The sequence below is a fragment of the Dicentrarchus labrax genome, unplaced genomic scaffold (genome assembly GCF_905237075.1).
Source record: "Dicentrarchus labrax unplaced genomic scaffold, dlabrax2021, whole genome shotgun sequence".
Lineage (NCBI taxonomy): Eukaryota > Metazoa > Chordata > Actinopteri > Moronidae > Dicentrarchus > Dicentrarchus labrax.
The window spans coordinates 5,628,717-5,649,861 of record NW_026136703.1 but is presented as its reverse complement, the minus strand read 5'-3'; the positions used below and the strand labels follow the sequence as shown (position 1 = coordinate 5,649,861).

Genomic DNA, 21,145 nt, shown 5'->3' with positions numbered 1-21,145 from the left:
ACGTGTGCCCCTCTGAGGACATGCGCGTTAGCACGTCAGGAGCACCGCCCTCCCATTGGCTGCTACCAGACAACAACTCGCTTGATTCATGGTGCCTTCAAGGCTCCTCGTTAACAGCGATTTTTTTGAGGTTTTACGACAGTTGGCATCTTTTTTTAACTTTGCATTACTGCCTTCTGATTGAGAGCGTCACCGAACGACGTTGATAGGGAAACAGCTGCAACAGTAGCAGCTGGAAATATCCCACTTTACAACTGGTCGATGCTCATTTGTGCTTTCACTCGAAAAGCAACAGCAAAACTGCCAAAACAACCGACACCGCAGCTCAAGTATTCCCATTTGTTTTACAGCTACAAATAAATAACACAAGTAACCTTAATAGGTGGTTGTCTCTCCAACACTCCCACTGGGTTGTAAATGTGGATTCCAAAATATAATTACGACTTTTAAGAGAACTTGAACGCAGCAACAACAAATAAAGTTCTCTATTAAATTCATATGTAGAATAAAACAGGGAACCCAACAACTATATTGGGTGATTTTGATGCCAAATTCACTTCATATTTGCTTTTTACATAACCCAAACCATGCTGCATTTGTATATTTGATGAAGTCACAATTTCCGCAAAGGGAAGACACAAATATATTGAAATATTATCCACAATAGATAGTATGCTTCCCACTTTGAAATATCTAGTGTGCTATGAAGCTTCTTAATTGGGCACTGACCCTCATTAAGAGTACTTTATGAAATAATCTCACTTTGTTGTTCTGTGTTGTTCCTGTATAACAAATAAAATATAAGACCAAAGACACACTCCCACTGCAGGCCTGCTGAATCTACAGCGTGCTGCCTATTTGAGCTTGACATAAAAGCTAAATAGAAGAAAATGTGTCATTATGATATCGCCCTCTGCTGGTAGACCTGAATTACTACACCGGTCGCTCAGCTATGACGTCATTCACGTGTGTCTTTCCAGCCAGCATGGTGACCTGCGAACAGGATCGAACCGCCAGTTGTTAGACTGTAAACAAGTGGAACCAGGTCTGCTGCTCTGTTCACATTTGAGTGCTTTATTTCGCAGATATTCATACTGTGTTCAACAACTGCGGCTGTCATTTTCTCAGGTTCCTGCTGGTTAGCATTCACTGCTTGATGAACTGGATTCTCAGGACATAGCCTCTACTTTCAGTTCATATATTGTGTCATAATCTGATATAATGGCTATGCAAATGCCCTTGGCTGGACTTGTGTTTATGCACAGACTGATGAGGATCAGATCATCCAGTCAAAGACATCTCAGTAACAGGGGCATACTTGTAAAACTCCTTAAATATAGGAGGGACGTAAGAACTTTTGCAGCCAGTTCGATTAAATGTAACGAGAATGAGGGAGACAACGCAGACTCTTCACCCTCGAGCACCAGACTGACTCCCAGGCAAGCGCTGCTGTCCAGAAAGAGGCGACCCCTGTCCCCCCTGGAGAGGATCAGTGGCCTGCTGCCCCAGGATGCCCTGACCCCTGAGGTGATGCAGCTGAGGGAGCAGAACCTGCAAGACCCTGCAGATGACACAAGCACCCAGGTGGAGGAAAGTGGGCACACGGCAATCCCTAAAAAGAATGACTCAGAGACCCATCATGCATCAGAGGCAGCTGTGGAGCCGGACACTTCAGAAACCGTATTGAACGGAGCATATCACGAGGAAAAACGGTTGATATCGCCACCCACTCTTCCTGGGGAGACCCTGCTCGTGTTTGGGGAGCTGCTTGTCGCTGAGTATTGTAATAACAGGCAGGTGGAGTACAGGAAGTTGTTCAAGCTTCAGAGGGGGGCACGTCTGCATGGCAACAGGGGGTTCATCCCGCATGATTACATAGCCGGGCACCCCGCAGGCTGCTTCCTGAAGACACACATGGGGGTTCCCATCTTCATACGTCGGGCCAGTCTGGAGGATTACGTGCTGTTCATGAAGAGAGGGCCAGCCATCACCTACCCTAAGGTACCGTGTTTGTTTGTGTGTCATAGTCCTGGATTGACCTGTAGTTCTACTCACAGATATTGTGTGTTTGTTTCTCTCTGTTACCAGGATGCAAGTACCATGCTGATGATGATGGACGTCACAGAGGGAGACTGCGTGTTGGATTCAGGCTCGGGGTCCGGGGCCATGTCTCTGTTCCTGTCCAGAGCAGGTCTGCACCCATCACGCTGTCTCACTTTGGAGTTCTTCCATTAAGGCAACAGACCTGTATTAGATAAGATGTAGCCTGAGGGTTCCCCATCTGATAACATGTGGTTATTAGACTGTAGATAGCAGATTAACAGTGAAGATTGTCAAACCTGTGAACAGAATAGTTATTCTTAGACAGTTTCTTTTAGTCAATGAGCTGTTGGCTTTATGAAAAAAAAAAAAAAAACATGCACTCAGAAATTAAATGAGCACAAAACACACATTACATGATCAATTAAAAACGATCAGGTTTACAGCGCATGGATCAAATTTCAGTCAGAACCTGTACACCGAAAAATAACTGACAATCCCCTTTAAAAAGCGTTAAAATAATTTCCATGCTGCATTGAAAGAACAGATACTGTATCTGTGATGACAGTGGCGGAGGTGAAGTTTTCTCACTTTCCTCTTTTCTGCTCACCTAATATCACAAAAACATGTTGGTTTTTCCCAGTGGGCTCTAAAGGCAGCGTGCTGAGTTTGGAGATCAGGGAGGACCACCACAAACAAGCCGTACTGAACTACAGACTCTGGAGGGCGTCATGGAGTCTGCGACGAGGGGAGGAGTGGCACGACAACGTCCAGTTTCACAACTCCGACCTCTGCAACGCTTCCTCGCTCCTCGCCGGTCGGGGATTCCACGCGGTCAGTGTCTGGCTTAAACACAGAGCCATTTGTAAACAGAGACCGACACAGTGTTTAAACTATGCAATAATACAGCAACAGCTGGTCACGTGTATCAAGGCCGTGGGAATTTGATTCTGTGACGCCTGCTCATTCATTGGATGGATTGTGTCTGTTGCAGGTTGCCCTTGACATGAGTCACCCCCACCTGGCTTTAACCACTGTGATTCCACATCTGCACTCTGGAGCTGTATGTGCCATCTACCTCGCCAAGTGTGTACCTCTGCTGTGAAACTGTCACCTTAACTCTCTCGCTCTCATATCTCACTGTGAAGCTATAGACAGGAGATGGTTTCTAAATTTCACTGACTAAATGTAACGTCCCTCATAGTGACAACAAAAGAATCCAGGAAGTTACTGCTCCCGGTCAAGAAATACCCCCCCCGGTTTGGTTTTCAGGCTTTAGAAAATCTAGCCTGTGACGGGAGACTTTGGCCAATCACAGGTCATTTCAGAGAGTGTGTGTTCCTATTGGCTGCTCTGAGGCACAATGACAGACTGGGAAATAACTTTTGAAAGGGGGCAGTGGTGTGTGTGTGTGTGTGTGTGTGTGTGTGTGTGTGTAATATATTTGAAACTGGGCTGTAATGTTGCAGCAGACTTTACTGCCCTCTGACTGTCCCTCTGTCACACAGTATAACACAGGTCATCGACCTGCTGGAAGGGCTTCGATGTTTGGCGCTCCCTGTGCTGTGTGAACGCATCGTGGAGGTTCCAGTCCGACATTGGTTGGTAGCTCCAGCAATCCAGAAAAACGGGAGGTTCTGCATCAGGAAAGTCCCGATCTTTGACGAAGACCAGGGGGCGCAGGATGAAACATCGGACGAAGGTGATTGGACCACCGTGCTCGTATTTATTTGTGATAAATGTTTCTGAGCATTGCCTTCAGTTGAAGTTGTACCGTTATATTTCAGAAGAGATGAGCACAGGGAGACAGGCGGCCTTTGGGAGTGTTCCCTACATTGCCAGACCTCATCCGGAACAGATAAGGCACACAGGTCAGATATTACTGCAGTTGTACTCCCAGTGTAGAGGTCTGTAAACGATGTTACAATAAATACTCATTGTCTGCTTCTCCTTTTCTAGCATTCCTGGTGAAACTGAGGAAGTGTGTACGGTAGCTGCCCTTCCTGTAAGGAACCTTGAAAATGATTGAATGATGATTGTTATATACAGTATCAACCAAATGATCTCATTATTGTATATACTGTGAAAAATAAATGAGTTCTAAATGTTAATTTTGGTTTATTTTTTGTATGTATATTAATAAAAAGTCTTAAATGCCAAGCCCCAAATCCCTCACAACATGATATATCATTGTTTTTCAGTAAATGTATAGAAATTGGCTCTGTGACTAGGGATCAGTTGTGAATATATACAGTAATTGCCTGCATGTTAAGTGAAATATATAGAAGCAAAACAAAGGCAGACTGCAAGGCCTGAGGCACAAAGATGTACCTTCTCCACTCCTACAATCAAAGTTAGGTGCATAACAGCAGCTGGCCATAAAGAATCTCAAGAAGACAAAGTTGAAGTCTTTATTCAAAACTCAGGAGGCAGTGTTGGCTCATGACACAGGCACACTGGCAACAATACTAAAAACACACCCAGTATGTGAAAGACATGTTAACATCATAACCTTTGATTCATTTCCATATTTTCTGTGAAGAAGTGGTCATCAAACAAGTGCTTCAGTACATAAATAACATAAATAGATGAATAAATAAATAAATAAATATCAACAACTCAGTGCAAGTTAAACAACCCATTACAACACTTTGTGTGCCACATAAATCTTACTGCATGGATTAGCTCATATGCTGCAGCTACTTACAGTCACTTAAATGGTTCACTTGGTCCTGACCAGTTAATGCTGGGTCAGCACCATGTTCACATGAGAGGAAGTACACGCAAACTAGTGAGTTACACGTTCAGAGTTACAGTGGTATCAAAGAGGAGACAGCAGCCGGGTCAGTACAAAGAGGGTGTGACGCTCTACTCCTCACTGATCCAGTCCATGGAGGTGTCGTATGTGGACGCACGGGAACACTCACCCCCTAACAAAGAGGGAAGAGAGGAAAATGTAGTTTAGCACAAGTGAGCTATGCTGTTTCTGTCCAATTCTGTCAGGGTAGTTTCAAACTTAGAAGGAAATTACTGAAGCTTTACAGTGCAGGGTTTCCCCTAGGAAAAGCCTTTTTCTGTGTGAAATAGCACCTCTGCTCTTTTCCCTTAAAGTGTAATGTTTTATTGTGTACAAGTCTATAAAAACACTGCGAGAAACTTGCTAGAGAGAGAAAAATGGGGAGGACAAAAAGCTTCATTTCAGTGTTTCTACTGAGTACACAGATGTGCTCCAGAGGACACTGGCTTTGAAAAGTCATACACAATATCTCATGAAATTGTATTACTAGGAGTCTGCAATGTGATAAAATAAATCCTACTCTTAAACCTAATATTCAAGCTTCTTTTCAAACTGAAGTGGGTATCACTGGGATACAGCACCATCTTTTCCACTTTCCACTTTCTAATCCTGCTTTGTGGAAAACCTTCCAGGTGTAATCCAGCTAAAGCACCTCTACACACAATCCACAAAGTCAGTGAAAGTGAGCTTTGATTAATGTAGCCGCAGTTCCAGGCTGCTTATATTTCACATTAAACCTAAAATCCAGCAGGGATTTATTGAATATGCATACTGCATCAACAGTGACTGCCACTGTCATCTTTTCACCCAGCTATTAGGCCTGTTGTATGTAAGTGTGTGGCAACAACACATGCACCATGAATAATAAAAAAGAAATATCAATCATCGGAGCAACTTGCAGAGCCTCTTAAGGCAGCCATAGCCTTCTATAATACAAGGGGTTAGGAGCTAACTGTTAATGTACGATCACTGATATGATTTCACAATCATCAGATGGGGCCCGTTTGTGGCCTCAGCACTCTGTACAGTTCTGTGCACTAAAAGGTCCAGTGTGTAACATTTAGGAGGATCTATTCTATAGCCGAGGTATGTTTTCATTAGTGTAGTGACTTCTCAGTCCTTCCAGAAAAATGCAGTTTTTTCTGATTCTTTCAGGCAAAAATCCTAGATTATGCGGCACGTTTTCTTAAAAAATGTGATGGAATATGCGGGAACTTGCAAAAATTGCGGGAACTTCCAAAAACTGCGGTTTGATCAAAAAGAGAAAAAAAAGTGATTCCCCCAACACCCTGTTCTCACTAGGCTACTACCTTAATGTAAAGAGTCATTTCTTATTACTTCCTATGATAAGCAAGCATACTACATCACAGAAAGTGCTGGGAATATTTAAGTTCTCATCTTGTTTTATTTCAGACCTTAATAAACACATGAGTCAAACAAGTTCTGTAGTTTACAAAAGGAATATGCTACAACTTCTGTAAATATGAATAAATAAAAAAATAAAATGTGTGCTCCCTGTTTTACAGAGGTAGCTATACAAAACTGACATCTTCTGTTAAAATAAGTGCTTCCAATGCACAAAGTGCAATCTCTTACTGGAACGTAAACTTACATACTACTAATACTACAACAGGGGAAAATGGCTGCTCTTGTGTGAAGTAAAGGCAACATTTTTCAACTTTCTGCGAAGTTATATGTGAAAAATGCATGGGATTATGAAATCATGCAAGCCCAAGCCCGGCAATTTATGCGGCCTATCTGAAAAAAATGCGGCCCCCGCTTAAATATGTGGACTTAGGCTGATTATGCATTGAATTATGCGATCGCATAATCGCGTTTTTCTGGAGGGACTGACTTCTACGCAGTCTGCCATATTGAAATGCCATTTCTACGGTAGCCCAGAACAGACAAACCAAACACTGGCTTTACATAGGGCAATTTTCTGTGAGTTTCGTGGCCACCGTAATTTCTCCTACATGCCTGGAAGGGGAGGGTGAGGCGAGGGGACTGTAATCTGCCACTAAATCCTACACACTAGTTCTTTAACAGTACATTATTTATTTTCCTACGCAAACCTTTTTTGTGATCCCACAGGTGTCTTCTGTCTGCCTGGAGGAAAACCAACATTTAAATCCAATTTATCAATGGACTGTGTCTATGTGTTGTTTTTCCTTTAAAATCCTTTCTCCTAAGGTTTGTGTAGAGGACGCTGTGTGACCGAATCACGGTTTACGGTACATGATGCTGAGGTCATAACTGGGGCTGTATCAGGATGTGAGTATGTCCAGATTTGACACCGATTTAAAAATGAGATTTAGCCAGCACACCTGTATTAGTGATACCTACTGGGAACCTCCTCAACGCAGCAGCAGGAAGAATGCTGTGCCTGGATTTTAGTCTCCACCGCCTTCCTGCGAGAGGCTGCGGCCCTAGGTGGGGTGGTCACCAAGCTCAGTGTGGGGGTGAATGGGTGTGGAAAGGCAGGGTTCTGTGCAGAAGAGCCTCTGGAGGGGTAAGAGGAGCCTGGGCCCTGATCTAACCTGGTGCCGTGGTTACAGAGGGCGCAGGAGACCGGGGAGGCCAAGGGCCCGCGGGGAAAACGAGCATGGTCTTGGTCGCCGTACTGCCGCTGGGCGCCGCTGTGGTGCTCTGACCGCTCTCGCTGCCACACAAAGTGAGAGGGCACAATGGCCATCACCTGGAGGGACAGAGATAGGCAGACACAGAAAAAACACAACAAAGATGGAACTTCTAGCATGAAACCGAAGCAATGGTTACAATACACTGTGCAACAAAAACATGAGAAACACAATTTATCTATGTCTCCTGAGGCACAGTTGTGTGTACCTCTTCGCAACAGCGCCTGCTGACAGCAGCTCTGTACTCAATGCGAGCCCACAGCTTGTCTCGCTGCTTGAGGAAGCGCGGAAACTGCTTCCTCCAGTTCTTGCCCAGTGCCCATGGAAAAATCTCATACTTGCTCTCCTCCTCATCTTCCTCCATGGTGTTGGCAAGATACCTAGAGATGTTGCAAATTTAGGGCTTGTGGCACACAACCTTCATGTTATATGAGGAAAAACAAGATTCAAAAGAAAGTTTGAAACTTACAGTGCAATGAATAAATTCTTCCTGGTGTATTCAGCAATAGTGAAGCTGGCTCTTTTGAAGTACACAAAGGTCATGGCTAGGAGGTACTGATGAATTGGAGAGAAAAGTTGGGGTGAGAAGCATCATAAGGCTTCAGACAGGCTTAATTTCCCCTAAATATTTACAACAACAATTTACCTTGTCAGTCATTTTACAGCAACAGTCCATCCACAAGAAGTCCTGGATCAGGTCATCATCTGCAACCAAACATCATTATTTTATATCAAATAGATCCTCATTTTCAAAAGTAAGATTCATCACTTTGATGGTTTTTTTTTATTGGGGCTATTCATTCACCAAAAAGCCTAAAGAATGACGCCATTTCTTGCCGCTGGATGACAATGGTTGGGGGAATGGTCATTTTGGCATAATACATCTCCTCCCGGCGTTGGCTCGGCTGGCTTTTCCCTGCAGGGCCCTGGGCGTCTGGGCCGCTGGCTCTTTTGAGCCGGAGGCCTCTCCTGATCTGGAGGGAGTGTGAACTGTTGGGTCTGACCCGGACAGTCACTGAAGGGGGGGTCTGACACCACCGGTGTGTATGCTTCATCATGCTGCAGTTTAGGGCATCTGTAGTGTGCTCTGAGAGGAAATAGAGAGGTATGAGGGTGAAAATGTACAAATAACATGAAGTACTTCAGGAAGGTTCCTTCATATTGTTTGTTTTACATCATTACGTTTAACCTGACTTCCACCCATTAGCTGAAAGCTTAATGATGACTGGATGCTAAGCTAGCTGTCAGCCACCTGGCAAAACAGCTGACAGCTTCCAGCTTGTAGAACTTTAACAAACTACGTTAGCTATGGCTTGATAAACAAAAAAAAAATCTAAAGTTAGATTAAAGTTAACTGTTATATAAACGACAGTGGCTGCCGTTGAAGTTAAGTTTAACTTTAACGTCCTCACCTCCGAGGACGTCCCTTTTTGATATCAGTGAATGAACTGGAGTTGAGCAAGTAACGTTACCTAGAAAACCGATCAAAAGTTGACAGATTTAAAGTCGTTACAAAGAGCTGTATCAGTGCCACAGCCGGACAGAACATAATGCTCAAAAAGCTAAAGTGAAAATGTCCTCAACAACGACAGAGAACGCTAATAATTACCGATTTTAAAAGGCTAAAACTGAGAATAAGACAGTCAGCAGTCGTTACAAGGGACTGACCAGAGAAGACGGTAGCTCGGGAACGCGCGTCAGGATCGGCGCCAATCGCTCAGCAGTACACCTGCACGCGGGGACGCGCAGACCAAGAAGACGTTCTTCTTCAGCAATGTCCCCCCCCTCCCCCTCCTGTCTGTATGTAAAGTGTAAAATATTTAACATTATCTGGGTTTGATAAAGACACATTCAGATAAAGACATTGTATGAAAACAGTTTGTATTCAAGTTAACCGTTATTGGAATCACACTCTCTCTTTCCCACAATGGTAGTTAATACAAAAAATTAAATAAATAATGTCAGAATTTTAATTAAATTAAAAATGTAATAGGCTACTGAGCAAATGGTTGTTGAGCCGCTGAGACCCAATTAGATTTAGTAGTCTAGTATTACCATAATTAAAGTAGCCTAATAGAAAATTCACACTCAAAAATCATCAGTGTCACAAGTTTAGTCCATCTTTACTTTCCCAACTCTTATTAGGCCTACTTTAAAAAGTTGTTCATTTTTACGGTCCAAGATCAAACATGTTATGTTTGATTTACATTGTTGTGTCATTTGCAATAAATAAACAAACATCTGATTTGATTAATTTATCTTATTTTCAGTAGGCCCTGTCCTAACTTATAAGCATGTGGTATTGCATGGAAGAAGCCAGACAGTCCAACGGATTTAGAATATTTGATCTGAATACCGACTGAGAATAGTTAGCTGTAATTTGTGAAAATAGGGGCTTAAACAAACTGGTTCTTTTTTATTATTTTTGCAAAACAATAATTAAATGCCGACTACAAGAACATCTTGAGGCAAACAAGTTACGTAGGGCATGGATAGGGGGAAAAGATTAATTTTTACTAAATGCACAGGGCATAACCAGAAATATGTTTTTAAAGACTAACCAAAAGAGGGGATTTTAAAAGTTTCCACAAACAAATTCATTTGGTTAACATGTCCAAAATCAACTATAGCAACTTATGGGAAAAAATGACCAATTATATCTTTATCAAAAGCCTTTATCACATGTAGGCTCTGCTCAACCTACATCCTAAATATATTTATCTGTTTTGATAATGTTTTCATTTTTGACAGATTTAAAAAGAAAAGCGAAAGAGGAAAGATTAGTATAATCTTTTCTTTTTTTATTTCAGTGTTGACAGAGAGGCAGAGTTCCAGTTATTTTAAAGCTTACCTCACTGTTCCAGTGAACTGATTCTAGATATAGAAGTTAAATGAAGATCAGCAATTAACCAGAATAACTGCTTGACAAAAATATTTAAGTCTGTTTTAAGATATCATGTCAAATGCACAATTACAATTTTTCTATATCATATTCCTGTTGACAGAATATAAGTCGGTAGAAACTATTTGTGCATGATATCTGCATATAACTGCAACTGTAATGCAACTCAAAAGAAACACTTTCACTTTCTTCAAATTTAGTTGTTTTTTTTTTTTGTATGGAAATGGCCGTAGGGCTGAATAGGGAGATATTGTTTTGCAGGCTATAAAAAGCCACCTGAGGCCAGCCTGCATTACCCAAATGAGCTTAAGGTCTTACCAGTAGGTGAGTTTTATATGCTTTAACGTGACATATGTGCATGCTGAGGAGTTCACTGAAAGCCTCACTAATCCTTTCAGCTGCTTGTCCTTTGTAAGGTACAGAGGGATGTGTTTCAGAGCACGCTACAAGGACATTTTTGAAAACATGAGCATTGATCTGTGGATTTATTTTGCCCATCTATGACAGGTGGGAGAAATTTGTAAAATGGATTTATCAATATTTTGTTTTGGTAGCATCCTTGTGGAAAAGGATCTTATCAGACTCAACAACTGCAGCCACCTGATAATGACAGATACAGCAGGTGGCTAAGGACTTTGGCTATTCTTTGTATATTTCTCTGCACTGCTGTGTTGGTGTCTCCACGAAGACAGAAACGTCTATTTAAAAACATCAGAAATGGGCTGCTCACCATCCAAAGGTAACAATTTTGGGGCTTTGGGTCCCATGAGGAAGGGGAGAATGCTGCCCCCTGCACCTCAAGAAGACCCCAGAGAGTCCCACTTTGAAAATGGAGAGAATCATAATTCAGCTGTATCAACAGATGGGGATACAAAGGAGAGGAAGGCAGCCGGACAAACCCAGGTATTTCAGAAAGAGGCTCATATGACACCACAGAAAAAGAGATCTGTGACTGAGCTAGCACCTGAAGCAGTAAACATGGACAAATTGGGAGGTCAAGGAATGGACAACAATACAGTTTCACAGAGAAAAGAGAAAAATGTTGACAAGCAAGATGTGACAGAAAAAAAGCCTGGCAGAAAACCAAAGAAAAATACCAGAGGTATTAAGGTGCCCAAAAAGAAAGACAAGGATAAAGACAAACCACCTACAGAACAGAAAGTGGACTTCCCAGAACCTTTGGTAAAAGCTCACCAAGCTGCTTATGCCTTTTTGAATCCTAGCATAAATAAATATGACGTTTTACTAGGACTTTTGGAACAAGCAACCCATACACAGGTTTCTGTGCAGCCTATGGTTGCTTTCATGGCTCTACGCTATGAGGAAATAATTCAGGGACTGGAAGAGATGGCAGACGAGGGAGAAAAAGTTTTAAAAGAAAATGGAGAACATCTTGCTTGGCCAAGTCAAATGAAAAACCTCTCATCTTCTCCACCTCTGAAGTCTGGCTCTGCTAATATTGAGCCCCCACCGGATCTGCTGCAGCAGCTGCTTCAGTACACCACACAGAGAATGCGAAATGTAAGCCAGACTGTTGGTGGAATTGGGGACTCTGCTTTGGAAGAGGCAGTGGAGTACTTTGCCTCTGTCTCAGAACTTTTAGAGGAGAAACTAAAAGTCAAACGTGCAGTAGAGACTAGGCTAATGCAACTCTTATCTCGCATTGAAATGGCCTCTCTGCGCAAGCCTGGGCCAGAGGATTCTGCTCTCTTTAGTGAAGACAGTGGTATTGGGGCAGAGAATGAATCCCTAGCTGGATCTGAAAGGCGGCGTAGACGAGCGAGTTCTGAGTCTACTGGGACAAATAGAACTACTCCTGGCAGTCCTATGGGATACACCCCCATGAGCATTAGGCAAGGAGTGTCAAGGCAAAAGCTTGCAAGAAAAATAAGTCCAAGTGTTTCTCTTACCTCACTCAACTCATTAGGTTCTATATGTACCATAATGGCTAATGACCAAAGAGACTCATTGCTTGGATCAGTCTCCTTAGATGATGGGGAGGAAGAAGATAATGATGATGATGATGATGAGATTGATAGAGGTATGGGAGCTGTGCAAGTAGGGTTAATAAAGCAATCAAATTCTTCACCTGTACACTGTGGGAAACAATACCCACGCCGCCTACCCCCAAAACGCATAGAGAATCCTCAAAATGTAGAAATGACTCTCAAAATGAAAAATGCAATAAGTGGTAGGATACAGTTTGTTCCATCACAGAACTCTAGTGCCAAAACAAAGGTAGTTGGCAGCCCAAAAACCAGTAGACGCCAGTGGATGGACGAGGAGGAACGATCTCCAAGGAGGCCTCAAACAGCAGCACCTATTCGGAAGGCTGTGGTAAAAAAGACGCCAGTGGCTAGGGAGCGACGTTCCCAGTCAGCGGAATCCATCCGGAGCAAAGGTGAAGATCCTACCCTGCTTGAACTAGATAGAACCCAGAAGGATTTAAACCAGAAGATGCAGAGGATGAGTAAAAACAAGGCAGGTGGAAACATGATGACTGCTCAACCTAAACAAAGTCAAGGAACCTCTCCAGCTCAATCACCGGCAATCAATCGTAAACATCCCTTACTAGAGAAAAACAGCAATCCCCAACCACTTAAGGATAAAGCAGGCCTCACAAAACGCAACAATAAAAAAACAGAGGTAACCAGTGATGTCGAAGAAGATAAATCAAAGGACAAGAAAACATCCAAGGGTCCTATAAAAGCCACCCCACCCCCTAGCCCTCCTTTATCACCTCGACCATCATCTAGTCTTTACAGAGGGCGGAACTCAGTCAAAAAACTGATAGATACCTTCAGTCAAGGAATAGTGGAACTAGACGGTCCTGAAGTTCTGGGGCCTCTCAAAGGAGTACGGAAGTGTGGTGTTCCTGTGTTACCTGGTTTAGGAAATGTAGAAGCTGTGCTCAGCACTGGGATAACCAGTTGTAGACATGAATCCTCTTCATCTGAGAAAAACGAATATTTTGATCTGGATAGTCTTCCTCCGCCTCCACTGGAAGTGTTAATGGACAATTCCTTTGAAAGTGCCCAGAATCTTTCAACTGGTGTAGCAGATGAAGGGGCTACAAAAGTTAAAAAATCCCCTGTATTAAAAAGGGCTGCAGTATCACAACGACTGAGGGCCTCAGTTCAGTCAGTGACAGTGCTTCCAAGTAAAGGAGGCCTGCCACAAGCTTCCAAGGTTGTTTCCTTTGCTAGAACAGAACAAAAGGACCCATCTGCTCCGTTAAAGGTCAGCCCATCAGATGTTCAACTGGAGGTAGACCCAGGAGATGAAAAGAATTCCTTGTACCAGCAAGCCAGAAAGATAATACACCTAAGACACTCTTCAGACTCAGAGAAACTGTCAACAACTGGTGTAGCAACAAATCCATCAGCCAATCAAGAAGAATCAGCAGACATAAATGATGGTGGTAATCTTTCAGTGCCTGGACCTAACACTACAGTGTCTACAGTGCCTCTTTCTTCAGTAGTCAGTAGTCAACCACCTGCCACCCCACCCATGTCTAGGGGGCGAATGTTACCATCCACCCCTTCTACATCAAGCAGTCTGCATCGAAGACTTCCCAGTCCCCGCAGCTTCAAAAGACAATCTACTCCAACCTCTTCAGCTAGCCCCCCTGCTAACAGGAAACTCACCACACCACCAGCAGTTCAGAGGAGGCTCCCCAGTCCACCTGTTGCAAAGCAGAACATTTTAAACTCAAACTCACCCAACTCCTACCCTTTTAAAGCACCGTCTCCACCAGCCTCACCAAAAGTACAAAGATGGTCAAGGGAGAACAGCAGTGAAGACTTATCTAGTGCTCGTTTGATCAGTAATGCACGTTCAGTCTTCTGCCCTGCCTCTCCATCCCTGTTTGAGGCCAAGCCTTGTCCAGTTCCCAGACCCCCTCAAGCATGGACCTCTACCGGGGTCTCCTTTCTCTCACGTTCTTGGGGTAGTCGTGGGAGGTTTCCTGTATCTGTTCAAGGACCTCGACCCTTCATCCGACGTAGCTATTCAGACCGAAGGCCAAGTCTAAGTCTGCCACCAAGATCTCCAGGCATCTCTGTGGCTGAGACTTGTGGGAGTGAGCCAGCAATATATTCACAGGGGTGAGTGTTTACAATATTTCTATGTTACGCGTCATGAATCCCTAAATATGGCTTTTCATTCAATCTTTGGTAATGGCTTATCTTAAAGGTACTTAAATTCCTGCAATAAGTAACATGGTACTAATTATAAGGAAAGTGGAGAATGTCTTTAGTTTAGTTAGTAAGTATTAACTCATCAAATTACAAAGTTGTTTTAGTTTATAAGAAGCAGTTAATATGCAAAAAAAATTAATTCAATTGTAAGTTTATGACATTTTAATTTGAAATTTATGTTTACAATTTCAACCACACTAGAAACCTTTAAGTTTTGTTTGTCAAACTGCATATAGGTTTTATTTTTTAAACAATAATGAGCATTTACCTACCAACTGTACTATGTAGTGCTATATTACACCAACCAGATCCAGGAAATATCCAGCTAATTTCTAGGAAATTATTTGGAAAATTTTGAATGAAAGTCAGTTAACTTGAATGTGACAGAAAATGCAGCAAAGCCACAATATCATAGCACAAACATGATTACCAATGTACTGTAATTTAACTTAGACAAGACTGAAGACTGCAGATGTAGTTGCCTCAAATACAAATATTTTTTTAAGTTTAAGTATCAGACTTATTTGAGAATGCTGTTATACCACATTATTAGATTATCATTCAGTGATTTATTAGCCCAATTTAGACATAATGATGACATGCTCAAGAGATGTACTGAGAGTACATCAAGAATAAAAGAGAATATTTTGAATTATAGAGACATCAGCTAGAGACTAAATCACATATAGTATAAAAGATATAAAGCCACTCATTTAAATCCCCCTGCATTTAATTCTCTCTATTATGCATTTATCTTGCCATTTCTGTGTTGAAAGCTACATTAATTTTTAATTTATCATGGACTGCTTGTCACAATGGTCTCTAGTAACGCTCCAAAAAATGTAATAAAAAAAGTGAATGTCTAATTTTAGGGGGTTTTGCACCTGGCCTTGCATGAACTCTTACATCGGTCACTTTACGAGCTAATCGCATCATTCCTGTTCATATCTGACACAAACCCACCTGACCCACTTCCTTAATTGCTACTGACAACATTCTCCATTCATTCTTACAGGCTGGATGATGAACCAACCAGGGATGATGAATTATGGGGTAGCCAATCAGACCTCAGAGCTACAGCACGCTCTGCATCACAGCCGGACCTGTGTGTTGTTGGACAGTCCTTACACAGAGACTAAAAGGGGCCAATGAAAGGCCAGTGGGATTACGGATTAGAAGGCTTTACCAAGGATTTAACATGGTGTTGTTAATTCCACTGGGAAGAGAGGAAGCACTAAATCTATCCACTTTGCAGAGGTAACACACCTCCACAATGTTTATAATAAAGTGGTGGGGAAATGTGCTCTGGAACATGTTCTGGGATTTACTTTTGCATTACATGTATCTCAGAGAAAAAAACATATGACACAATTTCATGTTTACAATATGTGGAATTCATCCAATACCTGGCATCACAACATTACTACAGATTACAGTGCAGAACTTTCACTTAATTCAGTTCAATTACTATGTGGTGTCTTGGTGGCTCTGTGGTTTTAGGTGTTCCCAACTGTTATTGATTTAAAAAAGAAGGGAGTATGGTCCACAAATATTAAAATGTGTTAATAAATATTGGATTGCTCCATCTTTCTTTGTGCTACAAGCTAAAAAAAAAGGCCAATCTCAACTACTATTTTCAAGGGAGAATTTTTTTTAACCAATGTTACTTTTCTGTTTGATGTTTCATTTTTACAATTTGTTTATTAATAAAAAAAACACAATTATTCATACTTTTGTATCTCCTAGTATCTGTTTCCTTTTTTTAATAAATAAAGTAATTATGTCATTGTTTAACTAATACGAAATATGCTTCAGCGAAATCACTTAAACAGTTACTCCAGTGCTTTAGTATTGCACTTACATTAACTTGGGAGACTTGCAAGAGACATAAGTGCAACTCAACAGCATCTTTCATTAGACCAGTGGTTCCCAACCTGGGGGTCGCCAAAGCATCACAGGGGATTGCAAGGATGTCTTCATTTTAAGGCATGTAAGACATTAAACATTTTTATAAAAATATACACATTAGGGCTATAGGTCAGCATTTAGTTTATTTCTGTGAATAAAACTAAATAAAATTATTATTTTTAAAGTTTAGATTAGTATTGAAGATATAAACAGTTGTAGAGGATTGTAATAAAAGTTCCTACAAATATCAGGAAAACTCATCACTGATCAATATTCACAGGAAAGAACTGTTATGAATTTAACATAATATGAAATATCCATAATATATGTCACTTACTTAGTTTACTCAATGATAGAAAAGGGGTCTCTTAAGGAAAATGGTTGGGAGCCACTGCTTTAGACTATGCCTAGTAAATCTATTAAATTGTAATCTACTTTTTAAACACCAGTTTGCACTGCAGGCTTTTCGGTAAAAACTGAGTTGAGTCAACTCCCAAATAACTCTGATCAGGGTTATTTTCTCTGACTTAGCCATTATATACACTACTCACAAAAAGTTAGGGATATTCGGCTTTCGGATGAAATTTCAGAATGTACATAAAATGCACTATAACCTTTCCAGGTGATCTTAATTTGACCTTCTACTTAAATGCCCTACTTTCATGATATAATATCACTGTAGCATCAACTTTTTACATTTTCCATAAATTTCACCCGAAAGTGGAGTATCCCTAACTTTTTGTGAGAAGTGTAAATGGTTTCACAAGCTGGCTCTGTACCTGTAAACTGATCTTCATGTGTAAAATTGGTGAAGCTCTCCTTTTAGTAATCAGGACATATTGTAGATCATAATGCTCAATACTTACACCAAGCACCAAGTGCGAGGTACAAAACAAGAGCAGCCATAGGCCCATAAAGACAACCTATATAAAAACAGATTCATTTTGTTTGTGGTTCATCAGTCGCATTTGCAAATTATCAACTGTGGTCTTCAAGCAGAACAAATTCCTGAAGAGACGGAGCGCGGTGCCCTTTAACAACAACCAGTTAAATCACTGTCACTATTCCAGAGGAAAGGTGAATGCGAGGGTCACCTAATTGTACAGGGAGACGCAATTATTGTGATCTAAAAGTCCACTGGGCAGTGGTTATTGTGGTACAGACCTTTAGCACACTGAGAAAATCCTCATTTCAAATACCAGACCTGTGGTTAAAGCATGCGAGAGTCTGTGGAGCTGGAAATGGTTTGTTATAAAATGTCATGGTATAAGGTTGAGGTTAGAGTTCTCCAGTTCCTTTGGTGGATAGAATCCAACATCAAAGTATCCAGAACATTCGCAGTCTGTAGTGACCTCACAGCACAGCACTTCATGATTATGTCTCATGCTTTGTCAACTATGTTATAAACTCCTTTAAACCAAGTTCCAATCCCGAGACTCATTTTAGCATGCATGCAAAGTGGTTCTTACAACATTATTGAAAGTAGATTACAATAATTTCTGCACCTTGTATCAGGCTGATGAAGAGCCTGAAAGTGGAATTATTTCCTATGCAGCACCTGTGACTGAGTGCTGGGCTGTGCATATTGTCTGTTTTCTCCTTTTAATAGAATCATGAATTGCAATGAAGCTGCACTGAAGATAGTTTTTCCTTTATTGAATAAATCATCTGTTTCCTCTATAACAATTTAAATCAGTAATGAAATAATACAACAACAGAATAGTGCTGGCAAGCAGAAACTGATTGTGCAAGACTTCTGAGGATTAAAGGAACTGACGGAATACAGGATAAGCAGGGTCAACAATAGTTTTCTATGATATTTATGTAGCATTATATTTGAACTGTACTGCTTTTGTACTGCTTTTCTTAGTCACTGGACTGAATTTTTTACATCATCAGACCTTTTAAGAAACCATCTTATTATGCTGACAAATGGAAACCTCAATGTAATTATGGTGTCCCACAAGGGAAACTACTACATCATAATGAATAAGCTCCAAATATGTACTTGGAACTGATATTGTAGTTCTATATTGTTCCCTTTAATAACTCCAATTTTCAAGGGGTCAAGATTTCTGGGCAAACATGTTGAGAGTAGTTTAATTTCACAATTTCAAGAATATTGTCCTCCCTTTCATTTTGTCTTTTGGAGATACCTCCCATTCATTTGCACTTTGCCTCAAAGCTGCATATAAAGCACTGCATATGAAAGCATTGTTGTTTGTGCTTGAGATCTCGGATTTGAAGAAAGCTGCAAAGATTGTGTTGATCATCACGGGAACTAAAGCTGCCAGATGATGAATACTGACATGAAGCCTGGGCTCTACTCGACTCTGGCACACACTTAGTCGTAATACTCTCTCTGCCTCCCCACGTCATCAGTGGAGCTGTTCCAAGGTGGTGGACAATTTCTCCTGGTTTCTCTTTACAAAACAACTCCACTAATGCAGCTAGGGGATGTACTCGTCTCTATGGACACAAACAATATTTTCTCAAACTCAGCTTCTCCTTCTCTATTAAGAGATTCACGTGTATCTTCATAATATTGGTCAAAATAATTATTTGAATTCCAGAATTCTCACATTGTATTAAATGTTACTGGAGTTTGAGTGAATATTCTCATAATTGTCAATAAAATATATAAAAGTTAACAGTTACAAAGACATATCAAACCAGCAGCTATTCCAGTCCCTCTCTATAAGTTATGATACTATGATACTAAGCTTATTCTAATTACGTCAACAGAACATGGATCTACACTTACAGTAGCTTGTTAGCCAACATTAACTAGCTAAAATAGGCTAATTTGATTAAAAAAGGAGATACTGTTAATGTAAATGTTATGTAAAATAGCTATCAGTTTATTGAGTTTTATCGTCTGAGTTTGTAAAATAGAAATAAATAAAATGAAATGTAATAAACAAACACAGACATTGTCTTTCTGTGTTAAATAATGTGTGTGATGCTATAATGACAGTTTCCTAGGGACTCTTTTGACCGTGGAACGTTTAGTAACATATTATCTTAAAAAGGTAAAATAAAAAATATCAAAATGGAAAATATCAAAAAAGAGTTCTGAGGACTACCTGAAACCGTTTGCTACAGCATAAAACAGATCACCTACTCATTTAAGGGATAACAACCCTCTCAATATACTGTATAGAGAGCATTTACTCTCTATTAAAAGTAGGTCCAATTACATAGAAGAAAAGATTGGTCACTGCAGCAGAAAGGGCATTGTAATAAAAATGCCATTAATAACACATAGTGAACTTTAAATGGCCTCTCTTCTCTTAACTAAAGCAACCCTCTATAGCAAAGAGCTGCTGTAATCTGATTGGTGGATTAGTGACAATCTATCCTCAGGTTCACTCATTTGGTAACAGCCATGCCTGCAATGAAATCTGTTCTCCACCAGAGGACCCCACAATCCATCTCCCAGCATCCCTCTGCAGTCAAATGAACCCTGGTTAGGATTCACAGACACAGATGGAATGCAAATTTAATGCAGTGTAATCTCACTTTGTTATCCTGAGAAAAACATATACTGTACCACAATCAGTAAATGATCTAATGTGCCAGACAATATGCTGAATGAGATAGCTGAAGCTGAATTCAAAAGTAGAATATGTAGAGGTGAAAAATATGTAATAATATCTGATATATGATAAATATGCTGGCTCTGGATGCTCTCCTGGGGACATGAATATAAACATGTGTGGATTACACTGAAAGAAGTACGCTGACTAAAATAATCTTCATGTTGATGAGGTAACGTTGACAAAAGAATAGGCAATTTATAAATAATGGTGTTGGTTACGTTCTCTTTATCTTCATTTTCCTACTCTGTATTTTTCAATATTCCCTCAGAGAGTCACAAATAAGGTTTTTAGATTTGTAGTCGTTATTAGTTACTTATTATAATTTATTAATGAAGCCTGTATTTTACTGATATTTGACAGCTCAATGTAGGTTCACATACATCAATTAACAATTTATATTCTCGCCTTTCAAATGTCACCAAAGACGGTCACAGTCGTTCCTCTTGAGGACTGATGAGGCATTAAGTTCACATTTATGTTTATAGATCTATTTAATTTTATAGGGTAAGACTTCATTTCTCAAAAAAAAAAAAAAGGATAAACTATCCACCCACAAGCCTCATGTATGAATTATGAATATGCACACAAAGAAAATGTTCCGACAAAGGGATTTATGAAAAGCAAGCTTCATATCGTTTATCTACTTTTGGTTTTGCTGATATTGTGATAAAACCACCTCACTGGCCTTCATTTACTGCCTACAATAATATCCAATGAAGGCAGATGAAATAACAAGTGGTGGGAGACTACCAACTGCTTTACCGCCTGTGTGTATAATTCACCCATTTCTGAATTTGAAATTGTTTTTATTATATAAAGAAGGCAACTGGGATCAACTGTTGGTCCTTCTTGCATGCATTAATAAATTAAATGTGCAGTCTTCCATTTATTTGATCTCAATTCATTATTTTTCTATTTTTGAACATGTATTACTACAACAGGACAAAGGGCGCATTCAGACAGCGGGCCAAAGTGACCCAAATCTGTTTTAGTTTTTTTGCTCATATATGATTAATATTTTCATCACAGTACAAACAGCATAAATCACACAGAATCTG

The 21,145-nt window shown here is 40.6% G+C and overlaps 3 protein-coding genes across 6 annotated transcripts; 2 read left to right on the top strand and 1 right to left on the bottom strand.

Annotated features, from left to right (window-relative positions):
• Nucleotides 1–965: 965 nt before the first annotated feature.
• Nucleotides 966–4,151, top strand: trmt61b (tRNA methyltransferase 61B). 4 transcript variants are annotated; one of them, XM_051395919.1, is made up of 8 exons: nt 966–1,045; nt 1,129–2,001; nt 2,089–2,191; nt 2,684–2,874; nt 3,035–3,126; nt 3,549–3,742; nt 3,828–3,911; nt 4,000–4,151. In XM_051395919.1, the coding sequence occupies exons 2-8, from the start codon at nt 1,222–1,224 to the stop codon at nt 4,032–4,034; spliced, it is 1,479 nt and encodes a 492-aa protein (XP_051251879.1). In that variant the 5' UTR covers nt 966–1,045; nt 1,129–1,221; the 3' UTR covers nt 4,035–4,151. The 4 variants fall into 4 exon arrangements, with proteins under 4 accessions (XP_051251879.1, XP_051251881.1, XP_051251880.1 ...); XM_051395921.1 differs by having other exon boundaries at nt 970–1,584; nt 1,621–2,001; XM_051395920.1 differs by having other exon boundaries at nt 970–2,001; nt 3,831–3,911.
• A 439-nt stretch (nt 4,152–4,590) lies between these two features.
• Nucleotides 4,591–9,208, bottom strand: spdya (speedy/RINGO cell cycle regulator family member A). Its single transcript, XM_051395923.1, has 8 exons — nt 9,145–9,208; nt 8,889–8,948; nt 8,282–8,563; nt 8,123–8,181; nt 7,946–8,031; nt 7,685–7,856; nt 7,184–7,535; nt 4,591–4,970 (listed from the first exon to the last, which is right to left on the bottom strand). Exons 3-8 carry the CDS (start codon nt 8,532–8,534, stop codon nt 4,909–4,911), a joined length of 984 nt encoding a protein of 327 aa, XP_051251883.1. The 5' UTR covers nt 8,535–8,563; nt 8,889–8,948; nt 9,145–9,208; the 3' UTR covers nt 4,591–4,908.
• A 1,580-nt stretch (nt 9,209–10,788) lies between these two features.
• Nucleotides 10,789–16,314, top strand: pcare1 (photoreceptor cilium actin regulator 1). Its single transcript, XM_051395917.1, has 2 exons — nt 10,789–14,484; nt 15,593–16,314. The coding sequence occupies exons 1-2, from the start codon at nt 11,096–11,098 to the stop codon at nt 15,714–15,716; spliced, it is 3,513 nt and encodes a 1,170-aa protein (XP_051251877.1). The 5' UTR covers nt 10,789–11,095; the 3' UTR covers nt 15,717–16,314.
• Nucleotides 16,315–21,145: the final 4,831 nt, after the last annotated feature.